Source organism: Bos taurus, chromosome X, assembly GCF_002263795.3.
Source record: "Bos taurus isolate L1 Dominette 01449 registration number 42190680 breed Hereford chromosome X, ARS-UCD2.0, whole genome shotgun sequence".
Classification (NCBI taxonomy): Eukaryota; Metazoa; Chordata; class Mammalia; order Artiodactyla; family Bovidae; genus Bos; species Bos taurus.
Genome location: NC_037357.1, coordinates 2,617,555 through 2,643,072, shown reverse-complemented (window position 1 = coordinate 2,643,072; position 25,518 = coordinate 2,617,555). Strand labels below are relative to the sequence as shown.

At 37.8% G+C, this 25,518-nt stretch overlaps 1 protein-coding gene across 1 annotated transcript in view; it reads right to left on the bottom strand.

Annotated features, from left to right (window-relative positions):
* Positions 1 to 15,232: 15,232 nt before the first annotated feature.
* WDR44 (WD repeat domain 44) overlaps positions 15,233 to 25,518 on the bottom strand; it is a 93,148-nt gene continuing 82,862 nt past the window's right edge. Inside the window, 7 exon segments of the mRNA NM_174774.2 lie at positions 15,233 to 16,121; positions 19,871 to 20,005; positions 20,404 to 20,531; positions 21,630 to 21,745; positions 21,962 to 22,063; positions 22,272 to 22,463; positions 24,769 to 24,891. Of these exon segments, the coding sequence (NP_777199.1) occupies positions 16,027 to 16,121; positions 19,871 to 20,005; positions 20,404 to 20,531; positions 21,630 to 21,745; positions 21,962 to 22,063; positions 22,272 to 22,463; positions 24,769 to 24,891 (891 nt within the window). The 3' untranslated portion in view covers positions 15,233 to 16,026.

Genomic DNA, 25,518 nt, shown 5'->3' with positions numbered 1-25,518 from the left:
CACATTGCAAGCAAATTATTTACTTTCTGAGCCACCAGGGAAGTTTATGACCAATTACTCCTAAATATTTCAGCATGTATTTCATAAGAATAGGGATATTCTTTTATATGACCACAGTATAGTTATCAACTTCAGTAAATTTAATATTGATACAATTTTATGTGATCTATCATCTTATTCCAATTTTGTCAATTGACCAATAATGTCCTTTATAGCATGATCCTCCCATACAGGGTCCAGTCTAAGATCATGTATATATTTAATGGTCATGTCTCTTTAATCTCTTTAATCTGGAGATATTTCCGTAGACTTTGTCTTTTATGATATTGATATTCTCAAGGAGTACAGTCCTCGCTCTCCTCTTTATTTTTTCAATAGAATGTTCCTTATTTGAGGTTTGTTTGACATTCAGGTTTGACATTCTCAACTGAGATACTACAAAGGCAATGCTGGGTACTTCTCAGGGTGTCACATCTGGAGACACCTTGGTGATGTTAATTTTATCACTTGGTCAAGATGTTATTCAATTTCCTCACTGTATAGTTGTTTTTTTTTTGTTTTTGTTTTTTTTTGTTTTTTGTTTTTTTTTTTACTATGCAATTAACAAGCAATTTGTGGGGTAATACTTTAAGACCATGCAACTATCCTACTGCTAATCAAAGTCATTGTTGACTCTGACCAATACTTAACATGATGTTGATTTTCCAACTCAAGTACTTCTTTTGCCTTCACCATTGCATACTCTAAACAAGATCCCTTCACGTTCCTCCATTTATATGTGTATGTATGTGTTTCTGTCTATTATTGGTATGGACTCATGGCTTTCTGTTTTTTCAGGGTTTCATATTTCATTACCATACTTATTTTGCTTCTCAATTTGTCAGAGATTTGGCCTATGGCCCTTTCAAGCTGGTTCCTGTTCTTGTGACACACTCCCATCATTTATTTTGAGCATTTCCTTAATTTATGGAATAACAGCATGTTCCAGCACCATCTTGTGCCTACCTTGTCTAGCCCTGAAACCAACCATCTCTCTAAGTTCTGTGTAATAAGATCTTTTGATTCTAGCTTGGGGCTCTTTCTGTCACACCACAGCTAGTTCAGCCCTGCAAAGACCATGGCTACATTTGGGGGATTTGCATGGAAAGACACATCTCTGGGGTACAGGATAATTCCTGGGGAGTTATGGGAAACAAAGCTGATTACAAAGTTGTCCAGAGTGTAGAATTTTTTGTGGTAAGCAAATGGAAATCAATGAAGGTTTCTAATCAAAATTCTTGATTGGAAATCCCAGTAAAAAGAAGGGGGAAGGAGTGAGCTTTAAGACTGATTTCGTAAAGATTGAATTTCTTAGCTGGGGATAGGCAGTATGAACAAGGCAAGTATATACTTGATTTCCTTACATTGAATAAAAAGAAAATTATGTAAATTACTTCTCAAAATTTCTTCGTGTAATATAGGAGCACAATCGTTAAGAGAAATGAAACCAGCAGAAACTCCAATTTCATTTTTGTCGATGTAACATGTTCCTTCCGCCAATTTTTTTTTAAGCACCATCTCCTTTCTCTGGCTGCCCTCTAGTGGAAGTGAACTGAAATTACACAATGGCCTAAAACCACTTATATGTAGAGTACATCATGAGAAACGCTGGGCTGGAAGAAGCACAAGCTGAAATCAAGATTGCTGGGAGAAATATCAATAACCTCAGATATGCAGATGATACAACCCTTATGGCAGAAAGTGAAGAGGAACTAAAAAGCTTCTTGATGAAAGTGAAAGAGGAGAGTGAAAAAGTTTGCTTAAAGCTCAACATTCAGAAAACTAAGATCATGGCATGTGGTCCCATCACTTCATGGGAAATAGATGGGGAAACAGTGGAAACAGTGTCAAACTTTATATTTTTGGGCTCCAAAATCACTGCAAATGGTGATTGCAGCCATAAATTAAAAGATGCTTACTCCTTGGAAGGAAAGTTATGCCCAACCTAGATAGCATATTCAAAAGCAGAGACATTACTTTGCCAACAAAAGTCCGTCTAGTCAAGGCTTTAGTTTTTCCAGTAGCCATGTATGGATGTGAGAGTTGGACTGTGAAGAAAGCTGAGCGCCGAAGAATTGATGCTTTTGAACTGTGGTGTTGGAGAAGACTCTTGAGAGTCCCATGGACTGCAAGGAGATCCAACCAGTCTATTCTAAAGGAGATCAGTCCTGGGTGTTCTTTGGAAGGAATGATGCTAAAGCTGAAACTCCAATACTTTGGCCACCTCATGCGAAGAGTTGACTCATTGGAAAAGACTCTGATGCTGGGAGGGATTGGGGGCAGGAGCAGAAGGGGACGACAGAGGATGAGATGGCTGGATGGCATCACCGATTTGATGGATATGGGTTTGGGTGAACTCCGGGAGTTGGTGATGGACAGGGAGGCCTGGCGTGCTGCAATTCATAGGGTCTCAAAGAGTCGGACACGACTGAGCGACTGAACTGAACTGAAAGGGAAAATACACTGATGTTTAAACCAACTAAGAGAAATAGGCGAGATCACCAGTTAGAGCAGGAAGGACGTGAAATATCTTTGTGTTCAGTCCCTTATTCTGCAAGTAGGGATAATGAAGCCCAGGGAGGGGGGAAGCTACTTGCCCCAAGTCAGAAAGCTAATGAAAAAGTCAGAATACAAGCTGCTCCTGGAACACACCATCATTTCAAAGAAATCCTTGAAAACTTTCCTATTACAAAGAGCCCATTTGAATGTAGAAGAGTTTACTTAAATTTTGTAATACTTTGCCATCCAATATATATTTTTCAGAACTTTATTTTTAAGAACGAGAGGGGAGGAATCAGTAGTTATTCCATTATACAAAACACCCAACCCATTCTCAATTTTATGTTTTTTATTTTTAATGTTTATTTGGCTGCCTCAGGTCTTAGCTGTGACATGTGGGATCTAGTTCCCTGATCAGGGATCGAACCTATGTCCCCTACATTACAAGCTGGATTCTCAACCACTGGACCACCAGGGAAATCTCTCAATTTTCTGTTTTTTAAATAGTAGCTTTTAAAAGATATATTTTATAAACCATAGGATTCACACCATAACTACTTGAAAGCTACCATCGTACTTTCAAATACATGTAGACAAGCTCTTTTTTAACAGTTGAAAATTATTTATTATTCCCTTTTCTCCTTGAATATATAGTTTTGTTCCTCTTCTCCCAGATTTTTATCCTAATATATTTTCATTCTTGGAAATGTTTATATTGATCATCCTAGCATACTTCTTTGCAGCAATATACAGATACATATGTTAAACATATTTTTCATTTCACGTGACCAAGATGCTCTAAATATTACTTTTCTTCTTAATTGAGTTAGCCTTACATTTATATTGCTGTAAGGCTCAATGAAAATAAATGCAACAATTTTAATCAGTTATTAAACACTAGTACATTTTGATTGGAAATAGAGCTCTAAATGAGGTGTATGAGGTGATTTTCAATTAGTTCATATTTCTGTGGCTGACTAGTTCTTACTGCTAAAACAACACAGGCTTCAGCTTCACTTTCTTCCTATTCTCCTTTCCATTTATATACCTAAGCACTGAGGAAGATTATTCACAAATTTAAGTAGATGAGAATTTTGTTATAATGTTGCCATTCAATTCTTTGAACCCTTTTCAAGTATATTAAAAAATACCGATCTATTATCAGTGATTTTTTAATGGTTAGCTGACAGGTATTCATACAATTTTGTTGGCAGAAAAGAGTTGGAAACCAACACTACCCCATTGTTGTAGTCACTCGTGTCCTCAGCCCCAATAATAGTATTTTGAATTGTCCCTCTCTTTGTCTCTATGGCGGTTTTTACACCCTGGGGCCATTCCTTAGAGTAAGTTTTGAGATGGCTATTTGATGGCAAGGGAGATGCAGGTGATCATGAATGGGGGAGGCAGCAAAGGAGATTCTTCAGGTTGCTTCTTTCTCAGGCAGATGGATTTTAGGAAATCTGAGGACATATGAAAATGGAGGGTCTGGAAATTGATTCCTACAAAACTACCTTTGCCTACAAAACTATTTATGCCTTGGAAAGTCTTCATGTACCCTCAGGGGTATGTGTACTTGTCTCTAACAGCTGTTCCAACCAAGGAGTTCTAAAATGTTAGTGCTTATCAGAATTTATGGTGAGTTTGTAAATATGCAAATTCTGGAGCCTGATTCCCTTTGATCCCGATTCAGGAAACCTGGGGAGGCCTGGACTCTGCATTCTAAGCACACCTCCTTCCCTCTCCTCATCTGAGGCAAGTTGTGCCTGATACAGTGTAAGGTGCAGAGGACAGTTTTTGCCCATGGGCTGCAGCATATACACATACCCTCGTTTTCTTAGCTCTGGCTCTAGGGCAAGCCTCTGAATGAAGCTAAAGTAGCTGCCTCATGGGTTCTGTTTGGCCACACAGGCCCCACAAGAGTGAATAAATCAATAGCAATTCATGGATGTTCGTTACTTACAAAATTAATCTCCATACAGCCTTGCTCCCTCCCTTCCGCCCACCTCCTACTTGCTCCTGTCTCACTGGGCAGATGGTAGGTTTTCTTAAGATTGGTCATGTGCCATGATTAATCCATAGGAAAAAGGAGGGTGGTGCATCTTTCAGGAATAGTTGCAGGCAGTGGTGTGCTGGTGCCAGCTTATAATACCTATGAGAGCTGATCATTAAATTTGCAAGCCATGTATTAGACAAAGGTCAGAATTGTCAAAGCTATGGTTTTTCCAGTAGTCATATATGGATGTGAGAGTTGAACCATAAAGAAAGCTGAGTGCGAAGAATTGATGCTTTTGAATTGTGGTGTTGGAGAAGACTCTTGAGAGTCCCTTGGCCAGTAAGGAGATTGAACCAGTCAATCCTAAAGGAAATCAGTCCTGAATATTCATTGGAAGGACTGATGCTGAAGCTGAAGCTCCAATACTTTGGCCACCTGATGTGAAGAGCTGACTCTTCTTAAAAGACCCTGATGCTGGGAAAGAGTGAAAGCTGGAGGAGAAGGGGACAACAGAGGATGAGATGGTTGGATAGCATCACTGACTTGATGGACATGAGTTTAAGTAAGCTCTGGGAGTTGGTGATGGACAGGGAAGCCTGGTGTGCTGCTGCAGTCCATGGGGTCCCAAATAGTCAGACACGACTGAGTGACTGAACTGAACTGATGTATTAGACAGTCATACTTAAAATTTAAATTACAAGATAAAATATAGTGAAGACAAAGGAAAGTACTCAAAAACTCATCACTTCCTAATTATTTTCCTACCTTTTACTATAAGTTTTTTTTTTTTTTTTGGTTGCCATGAGCCATGCAGGATCTTAGTTCCCTGACCAGGGATTGAACCTGTGCCCCCTGCAATGAAAGTGAAGAGTCTTAATTGCTTGACCACCAGGGAAGTCCCCCTTTTACTATAATTTTTGATCTTAAGGTTATTTACATCTATTATAGCTGCATGGTAGGGCTACTATATAAACGTGCACTGCTGCGTATCCCTTCTCAAGTCCACACTAGGTGATGTCACACTGGTAGCTTGAAATCAGCTATAGTGAGAGTATTGACATGGCAGAAATGGCAAATGCTACAAATGGAGGCTTTCTTTTAGAGAGCTGACTGTTGAAACATTTACCAGCACACCCACCATTGGTTGTTGGCCTTGGGAAAATCCATGGCCATACTTGACCGCCTCTTGACCTTGCCCAAGTGAGTTAGCTGCTTGAACATCTATTCCTAGCTCAGGGACTTTTAAAGTTGAGGGTGCAAAGCAGTCTCTTAGAAAGATGTGAAAAAAGATTCCTGCCTCTCACCTACAGGAGGTGTGACCCAGGAGTGTGCATGGTTAACAAGCTCCCAGGTGCTTCTGAGGAAGGTAGACAAATCAGACATCCTACAGTTTAAGTGCTGCCCAGCCAGACTGAAGGGAGAAGGCCTTGAAAAAGGAGAAACAAAATGTTCTGTTCTCGACATTAATGCTTGAGAGTGAAATGCTTTCATGTAATTGTTTACATGTATAAGATGAAAATAAATCCTTTCCCTAATAGAGATGCACAAAAGCTTGACTGACCAAATCCGGTCTCTAATGGATTATTCCTTTGATATAGCAAATGCCCACGTCAAGGTAAAAATACAGCCAGTGAAGTCACACATAATTTTCAATCTCTCTTCTATTACTGTAGCCTTTTTCACAGCGGGCAACTCAAGTTGGATATTTGTTGAGCATCTCATACTTGTAAGGCCCTGTGATCAACTTTCATATACATTCTAAGGGTCAGTTCATAATAATCGACCATGAAGTAGAATCATTCTCTTGTGTATCTGTTTCAACTTGGTTCCTGGAGGTTTTAAGGCTTTCTACCACACTCCACTCCCATTGCCATCGGGATCTGTTCCAGCCTTTGGTGTTTCTGCAGTCTGTCTGCACTCCCCCCACCTCATACTTAGGGATTTGCTCTTGCCACATACAGAACTTAATGAAGGTCTTTGTTTTTTTACCTCATCCCAAACTCATCTTTTGGAAGACACTCCTGATTATGGATTGTGAATTACCAAAAGCAAGATTCAAGTTCTCTTTGATCATTATTATAATACTCAGCTGTTTTAGAAAGCAGGTTAGTTCTGGTTTGCTGTGCTTTAGCAAACACTTTGTTCTGTGGCTAACTTAGGTTAGTTTTGCGGTTCACTAAAATACATGTGAAATTTCTTTGGACATTCAGCAGATTGATACGGTTCCTTCTTGCTTTTTGGTTCTCTGTTTGGTCTGGTCCCAGGAGAGGAAAATTACTGCCATCTGCTCGAATATTCCTCCTCACTCTTCCTAGCTAGGGACAGTGAAAAATCTAAGGCCTTTTGTTTTCCTAGTAATTTTAAGTTATGCTTCTGGCCTTCTTATCCAGATAATGAACAATACGTAGTGCAATATTTTATTTCTTAAAGCTTATTTATTTAATTTTTTGGCTGTGGTGGGTCTTGGTTGCTGCATGCAGGCTTTGTCTAGTTGCAGTGAACAGGGGCTACTCTTTGTTGCAACGCACGGCTTTCTCATTGTGGGGGCTTCTCTTGTTGTGGAGCACAGGCTCTAGGCACGTGGGCTTCCATAGTTGCAGTATGTCGGCTTAGTAGCTGCGGTGCATTGCAAGGCAGAATCATAACCACTGTACCACCAAGGAAGCCCAGCACTGCAGTATTTTAAATGTTGAGTATCAGCTAGAGGAGACAATATTTACTGATTCAGCTGATGGATGTATTTGGAGGAAAAACATTAGGGAAAATGCTTCTCAAAACACTGATTTAGGGCATGATCACTTGAAATTAGAAATTCTAGGTGTAGAACTCAGTCAGACTGTGCCATTCTGGTGCCACAGGTCAGAAGTTCTAATGCCAACATGAACATAAAGACATTAACAACAGAAAGCCACACCTGTCCTGGCAGTTGGGTGAGAGAGGTGATGGGCTTGGCTTTATTGAGGTTCCTAGTTGCCATATAATACAGCCAGCTCTTGGAGCAGTTGAATTTACTACAGTGAAGCTCTCAGGGACACTCTGACTTGGAACCACTAGTGCCCCCTTATGGTAGTTTTGGTTATTGTTGGTATTGGGCTGTGAGCCATCCATTTAGTGGTAAACGTGGTCCTACATTCCATATGGGGCTTCTCAGGTGGCGCTAGTGGTAAAGAACCCACCTGCCAATGCAGGAGACCTAAGAGATGCGGGTTTGATCCCTGGGTCGGGAAGATCCCTTGGAGGATGGCATGGCAATCCACTCCAGTGTTCTTGCCTGGAAAATCCCATGGACAGAGGAGCCTGGTGGGTTATATAGTCCATAGGGTTGCAGAGTTGGACATGACTGAACTGATTTAACACAACACAACATTCCATATTCCAGAAGTAAGTAACCTTGGTATGGCCTCTAACAGTAATGTAGCTTGGAATACCTTAGACAAAAACGTGAGGCCCATAGAGTTTGTTTTGGAGTCTTCTTATCTCCCATATGTTTCCCTTTCTTCCTTCCTGGTACCTTCCAACATTTTCCAGAGCCCTATTTTTCTTTATTTGCAACTCTTAGTTAATGCCAAGTGATAAGGAAAATTAATTGGTATCACCTTAACTAATTACGGAGAAGGCAATGGCAACCCACTCCAGTACTCTTGCCTGGAAAATCCCATGGACAGACGAGCCTGGTAGGCTGCAGTCCATGGGGTCGCTAAGAGTTGGACATGACTGAGTGACTTCACTTTCACTTTTCACTTTCATGCATTGGAGAAGGAAGTGGCAACCCACTCCAGCCTGGAGAATCTCAGGGACGGAGGAGCCTGGTAGGAGGCTGTCTATGGGGTCACACAGAGTCGGACACGACTGAAGCGACTTAGCAGCAGCAGCAGGGTAAAAAACCTTCAAGACCCAAACAAATGAAGCTATACTAAAGGAAGTAAACTAAAGGCAGAGGAGTTGATATACCTGGATGTGGTGACTGGCCTTGTAGACAGGTAGGGCAAGGTGAGCCAACTGTTACCCACCCTCCTTTCTCCTACTAGTCAATTCCATAACCAGGAATTCCATCTCCAGAAATGAGCTCCCTGAGTTGACTTCAACAGACTTCACATGGCTCTGACTTTGCAGGTGACATAAACTGTGATTGCCTTGCATATCACAGGTTATCTAGCTATCTGCTGAGGAAACAAGAAAGTGAGAGAATTCTTAGCTATACTGCCTCTGAAGGAATGCTGACCAGGCACATGGACCACCAGAGTTAGAAGGAATCTTTCTAAATATCCTATTTTGTTAGGCTTCCAGAGAATTCCTTAGCTTTTCTGAAATCACAAGGCCACTAGAACCCAGGCTACAAACCCAATTCCTTTGCAGAAGAGTTTTACAATCTATGATACTGCTTATCCTTAGAAGTTCATGCTTTATACTTCCATTTTAAGGATTTATCATCTTAAGTCAGGAATTAGAAATTCTGATAAAGATATTTGCCTCTGTATCTTCTATTATTCATAGTAATAAAATACAGGTACACCCTCAGTATCCATACATTGCTTACATTGATAGAACATCTGATAGATATGATCAACATTTGATCCATATGATAGAACATTTATTTATGCACCGTGAAAAAATATGGAAACTGCCCATGATGTGTAGTATGAATAGTATTCAAATTATCTTGTATAACTATATAAGCTCTTAAAAATATACATGCATAAAAATAAAGCTACATATTCTAAAATATTAATATCTGTTATCTCTGACTTACAGTATTATGGGTGATTATTTCTTAAACTGTTTGGTATAAGTCACATTTTCTACAATGTGTAAGTATTAAAGTAAAATAAATATTTTAGAAAGGATTTCTTATGAATTTGTGTCAGTTTATAGATAAGGTATGTAGCTACTAAAGCCTTTCTTCTACCTAAGCCTTGCTACTAGTCCCTGCCAGCAATCAACATATATAACCCAACTCTGCCTCCACAAATGCTTCTTCGAGGATAGTATTTTACATGGAAATAATCCTTAAGTCATGGTTTCTCTATAACATTTTGTTAAATCCTCCTAAGATTTAGGTTTCCCACAAAATTCGAAGTTGAAAAATGTGTAACGGATCTGCCATTATTTATGCTCTACTGCTAATCTGAAGAGGCTTTACTAACAAAGGGCTTCCCTGGTGGCTTAGTTGGTAAAGAATCCGCCTGTAATGCAGGAGACCCAGGTTCGATCCCTGGCTGTGGAAGATCTCCTGGAGAAGGAAATGACAACCCACTCCAGTGTTCTTGCCTGGAAAAGCTCATGGACAGAGGAGCCTGGTGAGCTACAGTCTATGGGGTCACAAACAGTTGGACATGACTTAGTGACTAAACCACCAATAGTGGAAAAAAGTTTCTATAATAAAGAGTGCTCTGATTGTGACCTTTGAAGGAAAAGGCCATACTTTATTATTTTTTATTCTTTACTGTACCTCAGAGTAGGAACTCAGAAAATATGCAATAAAATTACTGAAATCATAATTGTAACACCTTCATGAATTTCTGAGATCCAAAGCATATTAGACTCCCTCGAGGTCTTAACACAGATTAAGCACTGGATGTTTGCTGAATGAGTGCAACTCCAGTGGAGCAACAGGACAGACCGTAAAATTGCTTTAGGATAATGCTAAGCATCTGAAAGCAAGTCAGGGAGTTGTCTACAAAAGAATGCCATTGTTTATTTACTAAATAAGTATGGCTATCTATATCATCAAATCTTAATAGAGGAACAGATAGTATAGACGAATCTAATTTTAAAAGGTGATGTGAGTAGAGAAAAAAGGCACTGATCTAAGTAACTTTGAAAAATGGTGTTGTGACCAGGTATTATGACATAAAAGACAAGGGACTTTATGTAAAAACTGTATTCTAGTTGGTAAAGGTGTTTCTTCTGGGGATATGGGTTAGCAGTTCTGAAACTGCTGAACATGTTATGTTGTGATTGAGTACTGAGTGAGTGAGTGAAGTTGCTCAGTCATGTCCGACTCTTTGCGACCCCATAGACTACAGCCTACCAGGCTCCTCCGTCCATGGGATTTTCCAGGCAAGAGTACTGGAGTGGGTTGCCATTGCCTTCTCCATGTTGTGATTGAACAAATAAGTAAATGGATAGTGAATGGTGGGAACCAGGTGGCTCACTGTTGGAGAAAGAGGTTATTCATAAGCAAGAGGAGGAAACTAGAATAACCTATGCACTAATGGATCACTCAGAGACATCAGCAAGGATTCAAATCCAATTTAATATTGAGATACATGGAAAATTTTATAGATGTAGATATAAACAGAGATTTGTATGCATGCATATATTTCTTCGCTCTGTCAGCTGAGATGGCCTAAGAGAAACAACGGCCCAGTAGCAATGAGCACATCTATCACCCAGATCTTCATTTTTAACACCAGTCTCTAATAAAAGGAACCTGGATAAGTGGTTGATTACAGAACTGGAAACGTATGAAATGAACCTGGAGCATGTTAGGAGTGACATAAAGAAAGGAAGTGCTCAAAAAAAAAAAAAGTCAAAGGGACATAGAAACCAACTTGAAAGAACAAGTTGAAAGACAAAATAATGCAGTGTTGGACTACAACTCGAAGTATAAAATAATTACCTGTAAGTCCAAGCTGATACAAACAAATGGTTGAATAAATAAATAAGGGAGAAGAGACCTATCTCCTGTACTAAACAATTCCAAGTTAAGTTATACAGATACTTGCTTCTCAAGGAGGTGGGCCTTAACTCTTCCCTACCCCATGAGTTTGGGCTGTTCTTAGTGATTCACTTCCAAAGAACAAATTTATGGAAAGTGAGAAAAAAGTAACTTTGTAGTAGAGAAACCTGACAAACACTCCTCAGCCAAGTGATAAGTCATGCTGGTACTATATATGCTTGATGTGACGTAATGAAAGAACAATCCACCTCCATGAGCTTCCTCCCTAGAGGCTACAGCCTATTGAATCATGAGAAAAATACCAGACAAACCCAACTGAGGAACATTGAACAAAATACTTAACCAGTACTCCTCAAAACTGCTGAAGTCATCAAAAGCACGGGAAGCATGAGAGAATATCATGGCTAAGAAGAGCCAAAGGAGACCTGACAACCACATGTAATGTCACATCCTGGATGGGATTCCTGAACAGGAAAAGGACATTAGGTAAAAACTAGTGAAAGCCAAATAAAGCGTGGAGTTAACAGTAATGTACCAGTGTTGGTTCCTTAATGTGAAAAATGTGCCACTGTAATGTCACATGCTAACCACAGGGGAAGTTGGTGCAGGGGATATGTGAACTATGCAAACTTTTCTGAAAAATATAAAACTATTCTAAAATAAAGTTTATTTAAATTAAGGAAGCACAATATGCCTAAATGAAAGGTATTCTGGACTGGATATTGAATTGAATTGAATTGAAAAAGGACACTAGTGAAAAACTGGTGCAATATGAATAAAGCTGGGAGTTTACTTAATAGTATTGCAGCAGTGTGGATTTTAGTTTTGATGAATGTACCATGGTAATGTAAGATACTATCACTAAGGGAAACTGCGTAATAAGTACGTGGGAACGCCATATTTCCTTTGGAACTTTTCTGTAAATCTAGTTATTCCAAAATAAAATTTAAAAAATGTAGTGCAGAGTAGCTAGACATACAAGCCAGCTCAATCTGCTTGGGCCAGCCTAGATAACCTGTAATCTACATGATGACATTTGATTTGTTGGGGAATCTGCAGTGGATCCCTCCCCTCTTCTCCACACCACCCTTCGCACTGGCCCTGCTATATCAACCTAAATGTATTTCATGTCCATGGATCTACACCAGTCATGTGGTTGTGGTTAACGCGGGGAACCTGGGCTCCCCAAGACTAGATGACTTACATCTAGCGAACAAAAGAAAATAGAATGGACCAAGCTTCAGAACTGAAGGCAACAGGACAGCAGTTGCGGGGAGGAGTCTGATAATCAGGAGTTAGTTTGAAACAGAAGACAGGTAAGATTTTGGGGGAAATAGACAACGATTTTAGGCTGGGAGGAGGGGGGCCAGAGACCAGTGAAAACGTTGCCTTGGTTAGGTACTGTGTTTTTTTCTGCCTTACCTCTGGCTTACTCATAAGGTCTTTTTTTATTCATGTTATCTTTGCTACTTGTAATATTAGATGAACAAAGACTGGCCTGAAAGTCAAGTGGCTGTCATGAGCTACTAGGAAGCGAAAACAAAAAAACAGAGATTGGAAATAGGATGAGAAGGGGCATTCCTAGGGCTACAGCCACAAGACAGTTTCAAGTCTCTTGCTTGTTTCTATGGCCACCTTCTTCATCAGACTGTGAGCTCTTCTGGCACACGGATGCTGTCTTATTCTCTAGTCCCAGCAATGGTCTGTACATAGATGTTCAATAAACATACGCTAATGCAGAAGTAAGGCAGGAAGCTAGAAACTAGTGAAACTGGGCATGATTTTCTTTTGAAAACTTATGAGGAAATATTAAATCCCAAACGTATTTTTATCCTGAATCCCCATAATAAAGACTTTAAAAATTCCGAAAATTTGAGTTTTTCGTATCAGTAAGGAGAGCTGGCTCTCAAAATCTGAAATTGGAATTTGGGGAATGAATATATTGTTATACATGTATTTCAAATCATAAAAAGCAACTGTTTAGCTGTATAATGTGAAAGACCAGAGAAAATGGCATGCTAAATTATGTTGAGTCATTCATATTTTAATTCCAATTAATGTAAACAAGATGAAAGCAAGGGAAGGCTTGTTATCTCTCCAAAGAGTTTTTAATGAAATGTGGCTTTAAACTTATTTAGGCAGCCACACTAACTCTGTGGTGAAATTTTCACCAGAGAAAGGGAAAATAAGAAAATATGGTTACTTTTTTCAAAAGCTAGGTTTATTCACTTTAATAGACTGTTTGTTGCCCTAAGATAAGATTGTGCTTGACTTTTTTTTAAGTATTAAAATGTTCTCTCTTTTATGATGGTGGCTCAGTGGTAAAGAATCCACCTGCCAAGCAGGAGATGCAGGTTCGATCCCTGGGTAGGGAAGATCCACTGGAGAAGGAAATGGCAACCCACTGAGTATTCTTGCCTGGAAAATTTCATGGGCAGAAGAGCCTGGCAGGTTACATTCCACTGGGTCACAAGTCAGACATGACTTAGCAACTAAACAACAAATAGATGGTGGAAGTTTTTTAAAGTGTTGAGTTGAGAAAAAAGGGCTGGTGCCCTACGTCAATCCTTAAAATACTATTCATCCATGAAATATCAGTATCTGAAAAGTGCTTCTACATCCTCTCCTCCCTTTTTGTTTTTTTTTTTTTTGGTCTAAAACTGTACTGAGGGATTCAGGAAATGCAGTGAGAAATGTGTGTCTATTGAGTACTAACTAGGTACCAAGTTTTACATATACATGATTTTCACTAAATCCTTACAATTTCAGTGAGATATTCTCATATTACAGATAAGGACATGGAAATTAATATAAAATAACATGCCCAAGGAAGGTGCTAACAGAGGAAACCAAATCTAAGTTTATCTAATTCTAGAATCTGTGCTCCTTCCTATAATACCACACCACTTAATATAGTGAGTTTCTAATACAGTTCATTTTAGGGGAAAATGCTGTTCAATTTTTCTTTACATACATCTTGATGCTACCTTTTCAAACTCACTTTCTGACTTGTAACTTTGCAGTATATTTATATAATGATAAACCAATATTTTCAAAACTAAATTTAGAAGTATCAGTATTGTTCTCTTAAGCTTGCATCCCAACTATTTTGCCTTTGCCTTTTTGTTCAAGACACCACATAAAACCCATCAGGAAATATTCATATGGCAACACCCCGATTATATGCAGTTGAAACATCCAGCACCACAGCAAGACTACAAGGCATCAGGCAGAAGTCAGTGAAAGCAAGCAGCCTCAGAGAGGCTGAAGTTCTGAGTTGAAGACACTGAGTTCTCTGAGACACTAGACCAATTCCACTGCCATCCAGACCCTGAGACTAAGAAAGAGCCTGGTTAGAAAGCCAATGGCATAACAACTTGATCTGTCAGGCAGAATACAGGAAAGTGAGCAGAGAGGTGGGGGACAGTGAGGGAGGTGGGAGGAGAGGAAGGAGAAAGCATGTTGCTGGCAAGAGCAAGAAAGCAGCATAGAAATAAAACCAAGGTAAACGATACGGAATGAACTAGAAAATCCGGGACACTCAAGACTATGCTGATTAATATGGATATGATCATGTCTCCTCAGCTTCTCACTTACATACTGAAAACAACTGCAGTAAAGAATGTATAAGCATAGAGATGAACTGCTAGCAGTGTTCATTTTAGAACTAGAATTAAAAACTATTTTTCTTAAAGGTATGTAGCTAATACATTATAATTTAGGGGTCCAAAATGTGATCTCTGCTTGCTAAAAATCAAATTATAAAACACGACTTTTATTTTCTTACGTTTCTCAAGTTACTGAAGTCATTGGAAAATAAAGTCACATGTTTAACAACTTTTGGCCACCAACTTTTAATAATACATATTTAATTTTCAGAAACATATGCTAACCATCAACAACATTATCAGGGTTCCATCAACCCCAGATGTTATTTCATTGGTACATTACATCAGTATTTACAAAGGCTTCCAAATTTAACAGCACAAAACAAAACAGCTTAATTTTTAAAACTACAATGCTTTAAAAAAATGTAAACAGTTCATTTTTACATTATTGTAAAAAAGAAGACTCACTCCTTAATGCGGCTTAATTTTTTTTAAGTGAGCAAAGCCTGGTGCTCATGGATAAAGAATGAAAAGAATTCTTTACATAGAAACATTGTGCTCCAGTGTGGCAAAAAAAAAAAAAAAATTATATATACACATACAAAGAAAAGAATCTTAAGTCCACAATTTAGACCACACACACAAAAAAATCATCCCCAAATTGAGAAATGTATAAAAACCATTTACACATGGTTGTTGACCTACTGAAAACCTATATAACATTTTTAAAACAATAATTCAGTCAAAAGATACCACTTCTCTTAAAAATGAAATTTTGTGCAAAAGAAATTATTTAAGCTAGAAACAAGACACTCCTCCTCAATAAGAGGCCAAAAGAGCCACTGAAATAATTTAACTCTGTTAGATTTAGTGCATGTAACCAAAAGGCACACACATGTGATTAATATATTAATATATTTTCATGCAGAAACCTGTGCATGTTCACAATTATATAACAAAAACACAAACGGAACAAAAGGGAAAGCCTAATGTTTGGCAATGTTATTCCAGCTACATTCCTTTTAGTCTATCAGTCCAGGGTTTACTAGATCATTAACATTGCCTCTCAAAAAATATATTATATTTGAACAACTTCCAATAAAAATTAAAAAAAAAGGATGTTAACCTGAAACACTATGATTTTTTTTTCAGTCCTGGTACATACAGAAACTTACTGATATGTTTATTTTAAATGTCATTTCAAATTAAGATAAATTTTTCCTTTTGTTAATAAACACTTTGATTGCTCCAGTGAAGTCAGCAGAGAGAAGAACTTCTGTGTTGTCTGTCTTCATAATACCTTAAAAGCATAAAAAAAAGTTTTTTATTGATTTAAAAGGAATATGAAGCCTACTGCCACAAGCTTGTCACATGCCCATGACCCTCCACCTCTGGGGTGGGAAGAACCTCTCCCCGCCTTTTCAGTCTGTTTCTTGGCTTGCTCCCATAATCCTTTCATCCTCCTGTATCTCTCCTCTCTGAGGCTCAATTCTACTTTACCTTGTCTTAGCTGCTCTTTTCCTGGCATAGGGAGATTATGGTCCCTTTGGGGCCTGGAAGCCTGGATTTAGTCCCAGGCAGCCAAGGCCTCTAAATTGTCTAATTCTTCATTTCATGGCAAGAGTGTGTGTGTGTGTTAGTCACTTAGTCATGTCCGACTCTTTGCGACCTGATGGACTACAGCTCACCAGGCTCCTCTGTCCATGGGATTCTCCAGGCAAGAAGAATACTAGAATGGGTTGCTGTGCCTTCCTCCAGGGGAATCTTCCTGACCCAGGGGTTGAACCTGGGTCTCCTGCATTGCAGGCACATTCTTTACTGTCTGGGCCATCAGAGAAGCCCTCACAGCAAGAGGCTAGTATATTATTCAGCCCCAGGACTGGAATGTTGGCAAGATGGGATCAGCTGGGCAAGTCTTTTGCTAACAGGGCTCACTAATAAGGTTGACAGTAAGGTTTACTGTACAGCAGACATACTGGAACTGCCATGAAATGAAGTATACATGATTGCTCTGTGAATGCTGACAACACCTTTTGCCTTTCCAGTCCATACTGAAGAACTATGTAGCTAAGCTGAATGGCAAAAATGCTTACCTCTTATGTTTGCTGGTAAAAACATTTAACAAACAAAATTCAGCGTTAACCATTATGCACAGGCAAAAATCGTAGACTTAAGAAGTGCTAATTTCTAAGGACGCAGATAATCCAAACTTTAAATGGAAAGTTGTGTACAGGATGAGTTAGACAAAATGGTTTCACTTAGATTTGCTAAAAACATATGCTAAGCCTTTGACTATTCCTAATACACTTTTCGTTTATCTCAAAGTACCATCATGCAGCAGAAGCAGCAGCAAACAACTGACAGATATCAGAGAGGCTGGAGAATAAAAGAAGTCATCATATATATAAATATGAAAATGCTTTATAAGATACTATATAATGAAGACAATAATATCTATTACACGCCAGGCATTTTGCTAGATGCATGTCTTATCTTTAATTCTTATCACAACCCTGTTTCTTTTTTTAGTTTTCAGCTTTATCTTTTTAAAAATTGAAGTATAGTTGATTTACAATATTGTGCTAGTTTCAGCTGTACAGAAAAGTGATTGAGACATGGATATACTTGGAGGTACATAAATATTTACATGAGCTTCCCACATGGCGCTAGTGGTACAGGACTCGCTTGCCAGTGCAGGTAGATGTAAGAGACATGGGTTCGACCCCTGGGTTGGGAAGATCCCCTGTAAGAAGGTATGGCAACCTACACCAGTATTCTTGCCCAGAAAACCCCACAGACAGAGAAGCCTGGCAGGCTGCAGTCCATAGGGTTGTACAGAGTTGGACACAACTGAAATGACTGAGCATGCACGCACATATATGTACATATATATTTTTTCCATTATAGGTTGTTATAAGATATTGAATATAGTTCCCTGTGCTATATAGTAAATCCTTGTTATTTATCTATTTTATATATGGTAGTGTGCATCTGTTAGTCCCATACTCATAATTTCTCCCTCTCCTCTTCCTTTTTGGTAACTGTAAGTTTGTTTTCTATGTCTGTGAGTCTGTTTCTGTTTTGTAAGTTCATTGGTACTATTTTTTAGATTTCATATATAAACGACATCATACTTATCTTTGTCTGTCTGACTTACTTCACTTAATATAATCGTTAGGTCCATCCATGTTGCTGCCAGTGGCATTATTTCATTCTTTTTAATGGGTGAGTAATATTCCTGTGTGTGTGTGTGTGTGTGTGTGTGTGTGTGTGTGTGTGTGTGTGTACTTTTGATTTGCATTTCTCTAATAATTAGTGATGAGTCAACTGGGGTCGCAAAGAGTCAGACATGACTGAGTGACTGAACTGAACTGAATAATTAGTGATATGGAACATCTTTTCATGTGCCTGTTGGCTATCTGTATGTCTTCTTTGAAGAAATGTCATTTAGGTCTTATGCCCATATCAAAACCTTATCAATGAGGTATTACCACCATTTTAAACATGAAGAAAATGGAAGCTTAAATAGTCAAATATGTCAGGAATAAAGAGGAGGGCAATCAGATATACTTTATGATCTCATACCCTGGGTTTGAGAGTATTCTTAGAATATACCTACACAGGTAGAAAACAGCAAACACAAATCTGAGTATGATCCAAAGTTGTGCCTCTTTAAAAAGGACCCAGCGAAGTAGTAACCGAACAATGTTAATACGGTGCGGTTTTGAGAAGTTTAAAAAAAGCACTTTCCATTTTTCCTCAAATAGTTTTAAAAGCTAGAACTTTCTGTGCAATGTGTAGGGGAAATGTACAGAGTGCAAAAAGGAATCACTGGACAAAAAAAAAAAAGAAAAAACCCAACCAAACAACTTAATTTAGAAGACAGAAACAGGATTTGACTGTGAGGGAAAAAAATGAAAAGAAATATTTCCAAACAGGCATTTAGTAAAGGTATAATAATTCTGAGTTGGTTTATTTTTAAATCATGTAAATGAAAGAAGTGCTAGACTGAAGCTTGTCTTTGGTATCAAAATTTTGCTTCACAGACAGAAGAAATAGTGTATTTAGTGCAGTGTAGAGTGCAAACAATACCACAAGGGAAACTGCTTGAGATTAAATAAATATGCTTGAGAACTTTTAAATATTCAAATAATTTTAGAAGCACTCTTGGTACACTGTATGCATTGCTTTGTCTTTATAACACTCTTCAAGACCTGGTATAGTCTCTAAAGTGAGAAAACGCATTTACTAAAATATTCTGCAATTGATTATAACAATACAAACCGTTTTTGTTAACAATTGGTCCAAATTCACATGGCTCTACCTTGTTCTTAAGAATTAACAGGAAAATCATTTTTATATAATTGGCACTCAGTACTACTTGATGGTTTCTTTTCACTTCCTAATCTGAGCATTTTATATAACTGAAAGTACTATTTGTTATTAAAGCCTTAGGACAGGCTTAGAGATATTGGGTTGGCCAAAAACTTCATTCAGGTTCTTCCATTGGCTGTTAGGGAAAAACTCAAACAAACTTTTTGGTCAACCCAAGAGCTATCTATGAGAAGCTTTAAATTTGTGGCAAGAGAAAAGAATATTGCTTTCATTTTGGTTTAACTCACTTATTCAGTAATTCTTTATTAAGCATCTACCATATGCAGGCAAGCACTGGGCTAGGCACTGGCACTACAACAATAAATAAAACACATAAAATCTGTGTCCTCACAGAGATGATACTGTAGTAGAAGAGAAAGGTGATATATTGTGTATATATTTATGTCTTGTTTGCATTTCTCTAAAGAGAACAACTGTTCATAAAAAATTACAACTTTTCAAAATTTTCATTTTTAATTCCCAGGTGAATTTAAGAGAAGTAAAACCTCTAAGAATTATGTTACCAAAACGTTTAGAAATGAATATCTGTCAACCATTATGTTGTATACAAGAAATATTCTTCATATTCATGAAGACCTCATAATACTCTTAGATCAATGAAGCTACTAAAGGCTGATCAGAGAGCATGAAGGACAAATAAACACAGGTACCTACCAGAGGGCATGGTTTCCAACACTTCGGCATCTTCACCTTTTTCATTTCCTTCTGATTTTTCAGATTGCACATCCAAAGACAACATCAAACTTGGGTTTGGAGCAAAGATAGCTGATGTAACAACTGCATTATGTGCTGTAAAAAAAATCAACTTTAGGATAACTAATAAGCTTGATTCTAAACATCAAGATAAAAAGTATAATACGCAAAAAATATAATAGTGTATGTTATATACAAATATCTTTAGAAATGAACAGATAAGAAGTAACTCAGAACTATTTAAAACTCAAAAATATTTTCTTAAAAAAAAAATACCCAAAACCACATACAAGTTCTGAGATTCCATGACTTCTCAAATTTTACACAAGTATAAGTTCTTCCTTGGTATAGAAAAGTCAAACAAAGCCAATACAAACTGAAAGCAGTTAAAACTGCCAAACTCTCTCTCTGAAATAATGCCTATATAAATTTACTTTTATCTTCATTTTAACTTTATTTATCTAAAAGACACACCAAACTGGGCATTTACTTACCTTTAATACCTTCCCAAAAGTCATTACGATCTCTCCTGACTGAAGTAAACTTGCTTAAGTCATGGTAAGTACTCCAGATATAAACATACTTATCTTCTGAGCCACTAACAAGGTAATTAAAATCATGGCTAAATTTAGGGAAGAAAGAAAAAGAATCAAAGTTGTGGGGCTTTTTAGGGGTCTCTCTCTATCAGAGCTTCCTAGTTTGAAACACCTAAGAAAACATCCAAGAGAACTTGCTGAAATACAGACTCCTAGCCTCACTTCAGAGGCCCTGAACATGTAGGGTTGACATGGGTGGCCACTGGCATTCATATGTTCATCAAAGTTCTAGGTAACTGCTGCTGGGTTAACCCACACTGGGAGGAATGCCTGTTGTTGCTGCTTTGTCTCTAAGTCATGTACGACCCTTTGTGACACCAGGCCTGCCAGGCTCCTCTGTCCATGGGATTTCCCCAGGCAAGAATACTGGAGTGGGTTGCCATTTCCTTCTCCAGGGGATCTTCCCCACCCAGGGATGGAACCTGTGTCTCCTGCATTGCAGGCAGATCCTATACCACTGAGCCACCAGGGAAGCCCTCAGGAGGAATGAATGTCTACTTAAGAGATAAAAGAGAGAAGCTGAATATTTTATTAATTAAATTACTGGGTAATTACTGGGTAGTTCAAGAAAAACGGAGAACTGGTAAGAAAAGGACTGAAATATGAAATAAAGAGGGCTATAAAGAAAGAAGAGGTAAGTATTTCAGGAGAGCCTGTAGACCCTAAATTAAGAGTTCAAGTAATAATGACATGTAAAGGTGTATACAGGACATTGTACCTTACAGTCTCAAAATGTTTTATTAGTTTCTGTACTTAAAAGGCCAAGGGTGAGTGGTGGTGGGATAAATCTCCTCTTACAAAAGCACAAAGTACAAAAGCACAAATTCTGGAGCTGGGAGTCTTCTAATCCTGGCTCTGATATTACCAGTGTAACTTAAGGCAAATTACTTAATTTTCTGGATGTTGCTTCTTCATCAGCAGAGGAGGAGCAATTCTAACTCTACCAAACAGGTGGATAAGGTAAGTTCTGTATGATTGATAATATGAGATACCAGTTGTAAAAACCCTAAGTGACTAACACCACTATACATAAACATATAAACATAAGGTATAGATCAATGGAAAAGTGGGAGTAGGGGAGAAATATTCTGATCTCTATGGGGAATTCCTCATTGCTAATTTACCTGAAACTTGCTTTGATCTGGCTGCTGCTGTTGACATAACCCTTATACTTCATGGACAGCGACAAATCTCTAAGATCATATAGTCTGATTCTGGAGTCATTTGAGGTTACCAGTATCTAAAAACAAATCAAAGGAAAAGTTAAAAATACCACCATTTAATCTGTGTTAAGGTACAACTAAAAAAGGGTGTTACACAAATATAGAATATACCTCAAAACTAGAAAAAGCAATATTCCATAAGAAAGGAAATATATTCTTAGCCAAGATACGAAGAACTTACTTTCAGGAGTCTATATATAGTGTGGAGAGAGATGGTTTTGAACACTTAGTACCTTGTTTTCTCCAGGTAAAGGCTCAATGCCAGTAATTTTTCTTCCAACCTTGTTGCGCCCTCTGGTAGATCGGACATGTATCTGTGTGTGGTATTTCAAATGCTAAAAAGAAACCACAATTTAAAAAGATCAGAATTAGAACCTCAAAGATCATCTGAGCCAATTCACAGACAAACATGGTATTAATATTATTTGTCCCAATTTACACATAAGGCAGTTAAAGCCCAGGGAGGATACACCAACTTATTCCAAACCACAAAAGGGTCTTCTAAGTATTCAAGTATGTAATTTATACAAGATAGTCATTTACCTCTGTATCATAGAAAATACACCTGCCGTCATATGTTCCAATCACTGCATATTTGCCATTCTGACAGAAATTTGCAGCTGTGATCAATTTTGTTTGCCCATCTACTTCATTCCACAAAGCCACTTTTTTGTCAGGTATGTTCCAAAGGCGGAGCTTTCCATCCAACGACCCACTTAGAAAATACCTGTCATCCTAAAAAGGTGGCAAAAGAGGAAGCTTTCATTTTACCACATGAAGAAAAACTAATCAGCAAATCAATACATCAAGTCTATAAGGAATAAATGTTAAAATATGTATGATTTTATCTTAAAAGTATTAAAGTAAGCATTATTTTATTCATTAAAAATAACAATTAGAAACCTCAATATTCATTTTTGAGAAATGAGGTTCTAATCATTCTATCATATCATTAAACTGCTTTTCCCAAAGAATAGATGTTAACAGACAATAGAGAAAATATCATGTAGAAGTGTTCTGTGATCAAATAAGTTTGAGAAATTCTGGGTTCTCTGTTAATGCGCGTTCTGAATCTTTAATCACCGCCTTTCTGCGGGGGGTTGGCAGGGGGTCAGGTAGGGACACCTAGCAGGGCTAGCACCTTCAAGGAATGTCCGGAGACATTTCTGATTGTCACAAAATAGGGGGTGGGCGCTACTGACATCTAGTGGGTAGAGACCAGAAATGCTGTTAAACATACTACACTGCACAAGACAGCCTTCCCTCTCTCTATAAAGAATTATCCAACCCAAAATGCCATTAGTGCCAAGGTTTAGAAACCTTGTTCTAAATTAAACCAGGCCTATTACAAAGTTGCTCTAATTTTTGGTAACATAAGAATTAAAGATAAAATAATTAGGATGCCAAAACATGAAACAGATTTTCTTTTCCACTCAAGATTATTATTCTTACCTACTTCTGAAGCCTGTCAAGGATAACCTTCATAGAATAAGTATCTTTACGGATATGGTATAGTAGGCTCAACTCAATGTATACCAGTAGAAGTGATGAACAAGTAAAAATACTTTATCTTGGTCTTAAAATTCAGAATTTTATTTATATACACATATACACATGTGTATATGTGTGAGTACCTCTATTTTGCTATTTCTTTTATAAACCTGCTTCCTTCCAGGTTACATTATTTGATACAGTCATATTTCCAAGGAAAATGTCAACATCACTCCATTCTTCCCTAGCCCCTCTCATAAACTCTCCAAGTAAGCAGAAGTTTTAGAAATAAGGCTTTTCAGTTTCTAAAATAAAACCAAATAAAGGTATAGGAAAATTGCTGACTAAACAGAAACCTTAATGATAAAGTACTACATGGATAACTATCAGCATCTAATACCCCTCTCTTTCTACTCTGATACATTATAGTTAAAATAGATGTGGGGGATTTTGTTCACAGTTGCTGACAGGGGTAAACCCATTCCTGCTGCATCCTTAGGTGACAGGATGGGGCTATTTTTCAGAAAGAAGCCTCAAGAGCTTGATGGTCAAACTGATATGGTGTTAACACAGATTAAACATCTTTAATTTTCAAAAGTTCTTAATCAAGTACTTTATTAATGCCTATGTTGTAAGCCTGCCCAGGGAGGGAAATTATATTGAAAGACAAAAGTCATTCTTCTTTCTTAATCTGAGGAAAGAGAGAAAGAAATGTGAATATAATTGAAAGTCTCCATTAAAAAGACAATGGGTATTAACATATAGAGATGAGGACATGATTGGAAATGTAATCATATACACTAACATAGGGGAGGGAAAGTCAATGAAGGTCAGCTCAAGCCTTCCACTTATTTCAACCTAGCTGGTGAAGCAGCACCAACACATGACATCCCTTGCCCTTACAGCTGCAAAGAACTAAAGCTTCTCTAGCCTTATGCGTTTAGTGGATCTATCTTACAAAGGCATCAGATAGGTCTGGAGTCCATGATAGTAGACTTTTCTCCTTTAGTTGAAATCATACAAAATTCCTTCTGGAGGAAAGATATTATAGGATTTTCTACACTGAAAATGAGTAAGAGGAGATCTCAAGATGAACAATGTTTTCAGACGTGAAACAGGAGTTCAGTCTATCTTGTAATGAATTTTTGTTTTTGCCACTTTCAACCTTTTCTTTGTCTCTTCCCTTCCTGACTCTCTTACAAGTATTCCTGCCTATATGCTTCCCTTTCTTATTTACCTGCTGTCTTTTCGTCTTCCACCACCTCCAACCTCTCTCCTCTTTAACAGGATATCTTATTTATTTATACCCTGTAGGTTTTATTAAAGACTTGGGATGATTTTTCACTAGTGGGATGATTTTTCACTAGTATATTGATATTTAGACTATAATATTTCCAGTTCTTCTAATGCAGATTAGTACAATATTTAGTTCCTTTCTTATTTCTAAAGCAGAATGAAACATTAAGTTGCTGTAAACTATACGGCTATTAATAGTTTTTGGTCCCCTCACCTTCCTCATTAGTATAACAAAAAGCATTTTAACACTTACTCTTGGATGGAAAGCTATGGCAGTGACAAAATCTATATGCTGAAAACAGCAAAGGCATTCTCTTCTGGAAATGTGCCATAATCTGACTGTTTTATCCATTGAAGAAGAAAGCAGAAAGTAGTTCTATGGAGAAATTGACATTGATTATTTTATCATCATATAAAAAATATTTACACCATAAAAGTGAACTTTTAGTTTTAGTACCTCAATAGTTTTGTTATTATTACTGTTATATGCAGCATCAGACAGCACAAAAAGATATCCAATTCACTTGGACAATCCCGTTTTTTCCCCAAATAGTTAAATACCATATTTCTTTGATCCTAAGACTTTTTCACATTACATATTCTGAAATGAGCATGAATCTTATGACTTCTACTGAAAGAAATTTGCAAGATGCCAAGAGAGGACCAGGGTGTGCCTTAGTCATTGGAGTCTGCACCTACTGGAAGTTAGCATCACTTTGGTTATATTCACATTGATAATACCAGCGAATTTTAACTTACATGAGTTTCCTAACTGTCACTTAACATGCCTTCAAAAAGATCACCGTCCAAAGCAGCATGGAAATAAAAAGTTATTGTGCACCTGTCACACCTCAGGCAAGAAAATTAGAGAGTAGAAATTGTCAAATGTCTCAGAATTTTCAAAGCTGGAAGAGGGTAGTGTAACTGACTTAGGCATTATGATGGCTCATCACCAGAAACCAAACATCTATTTGTCAAAAGCTTCCAGCTGGCAGAAGCTCTT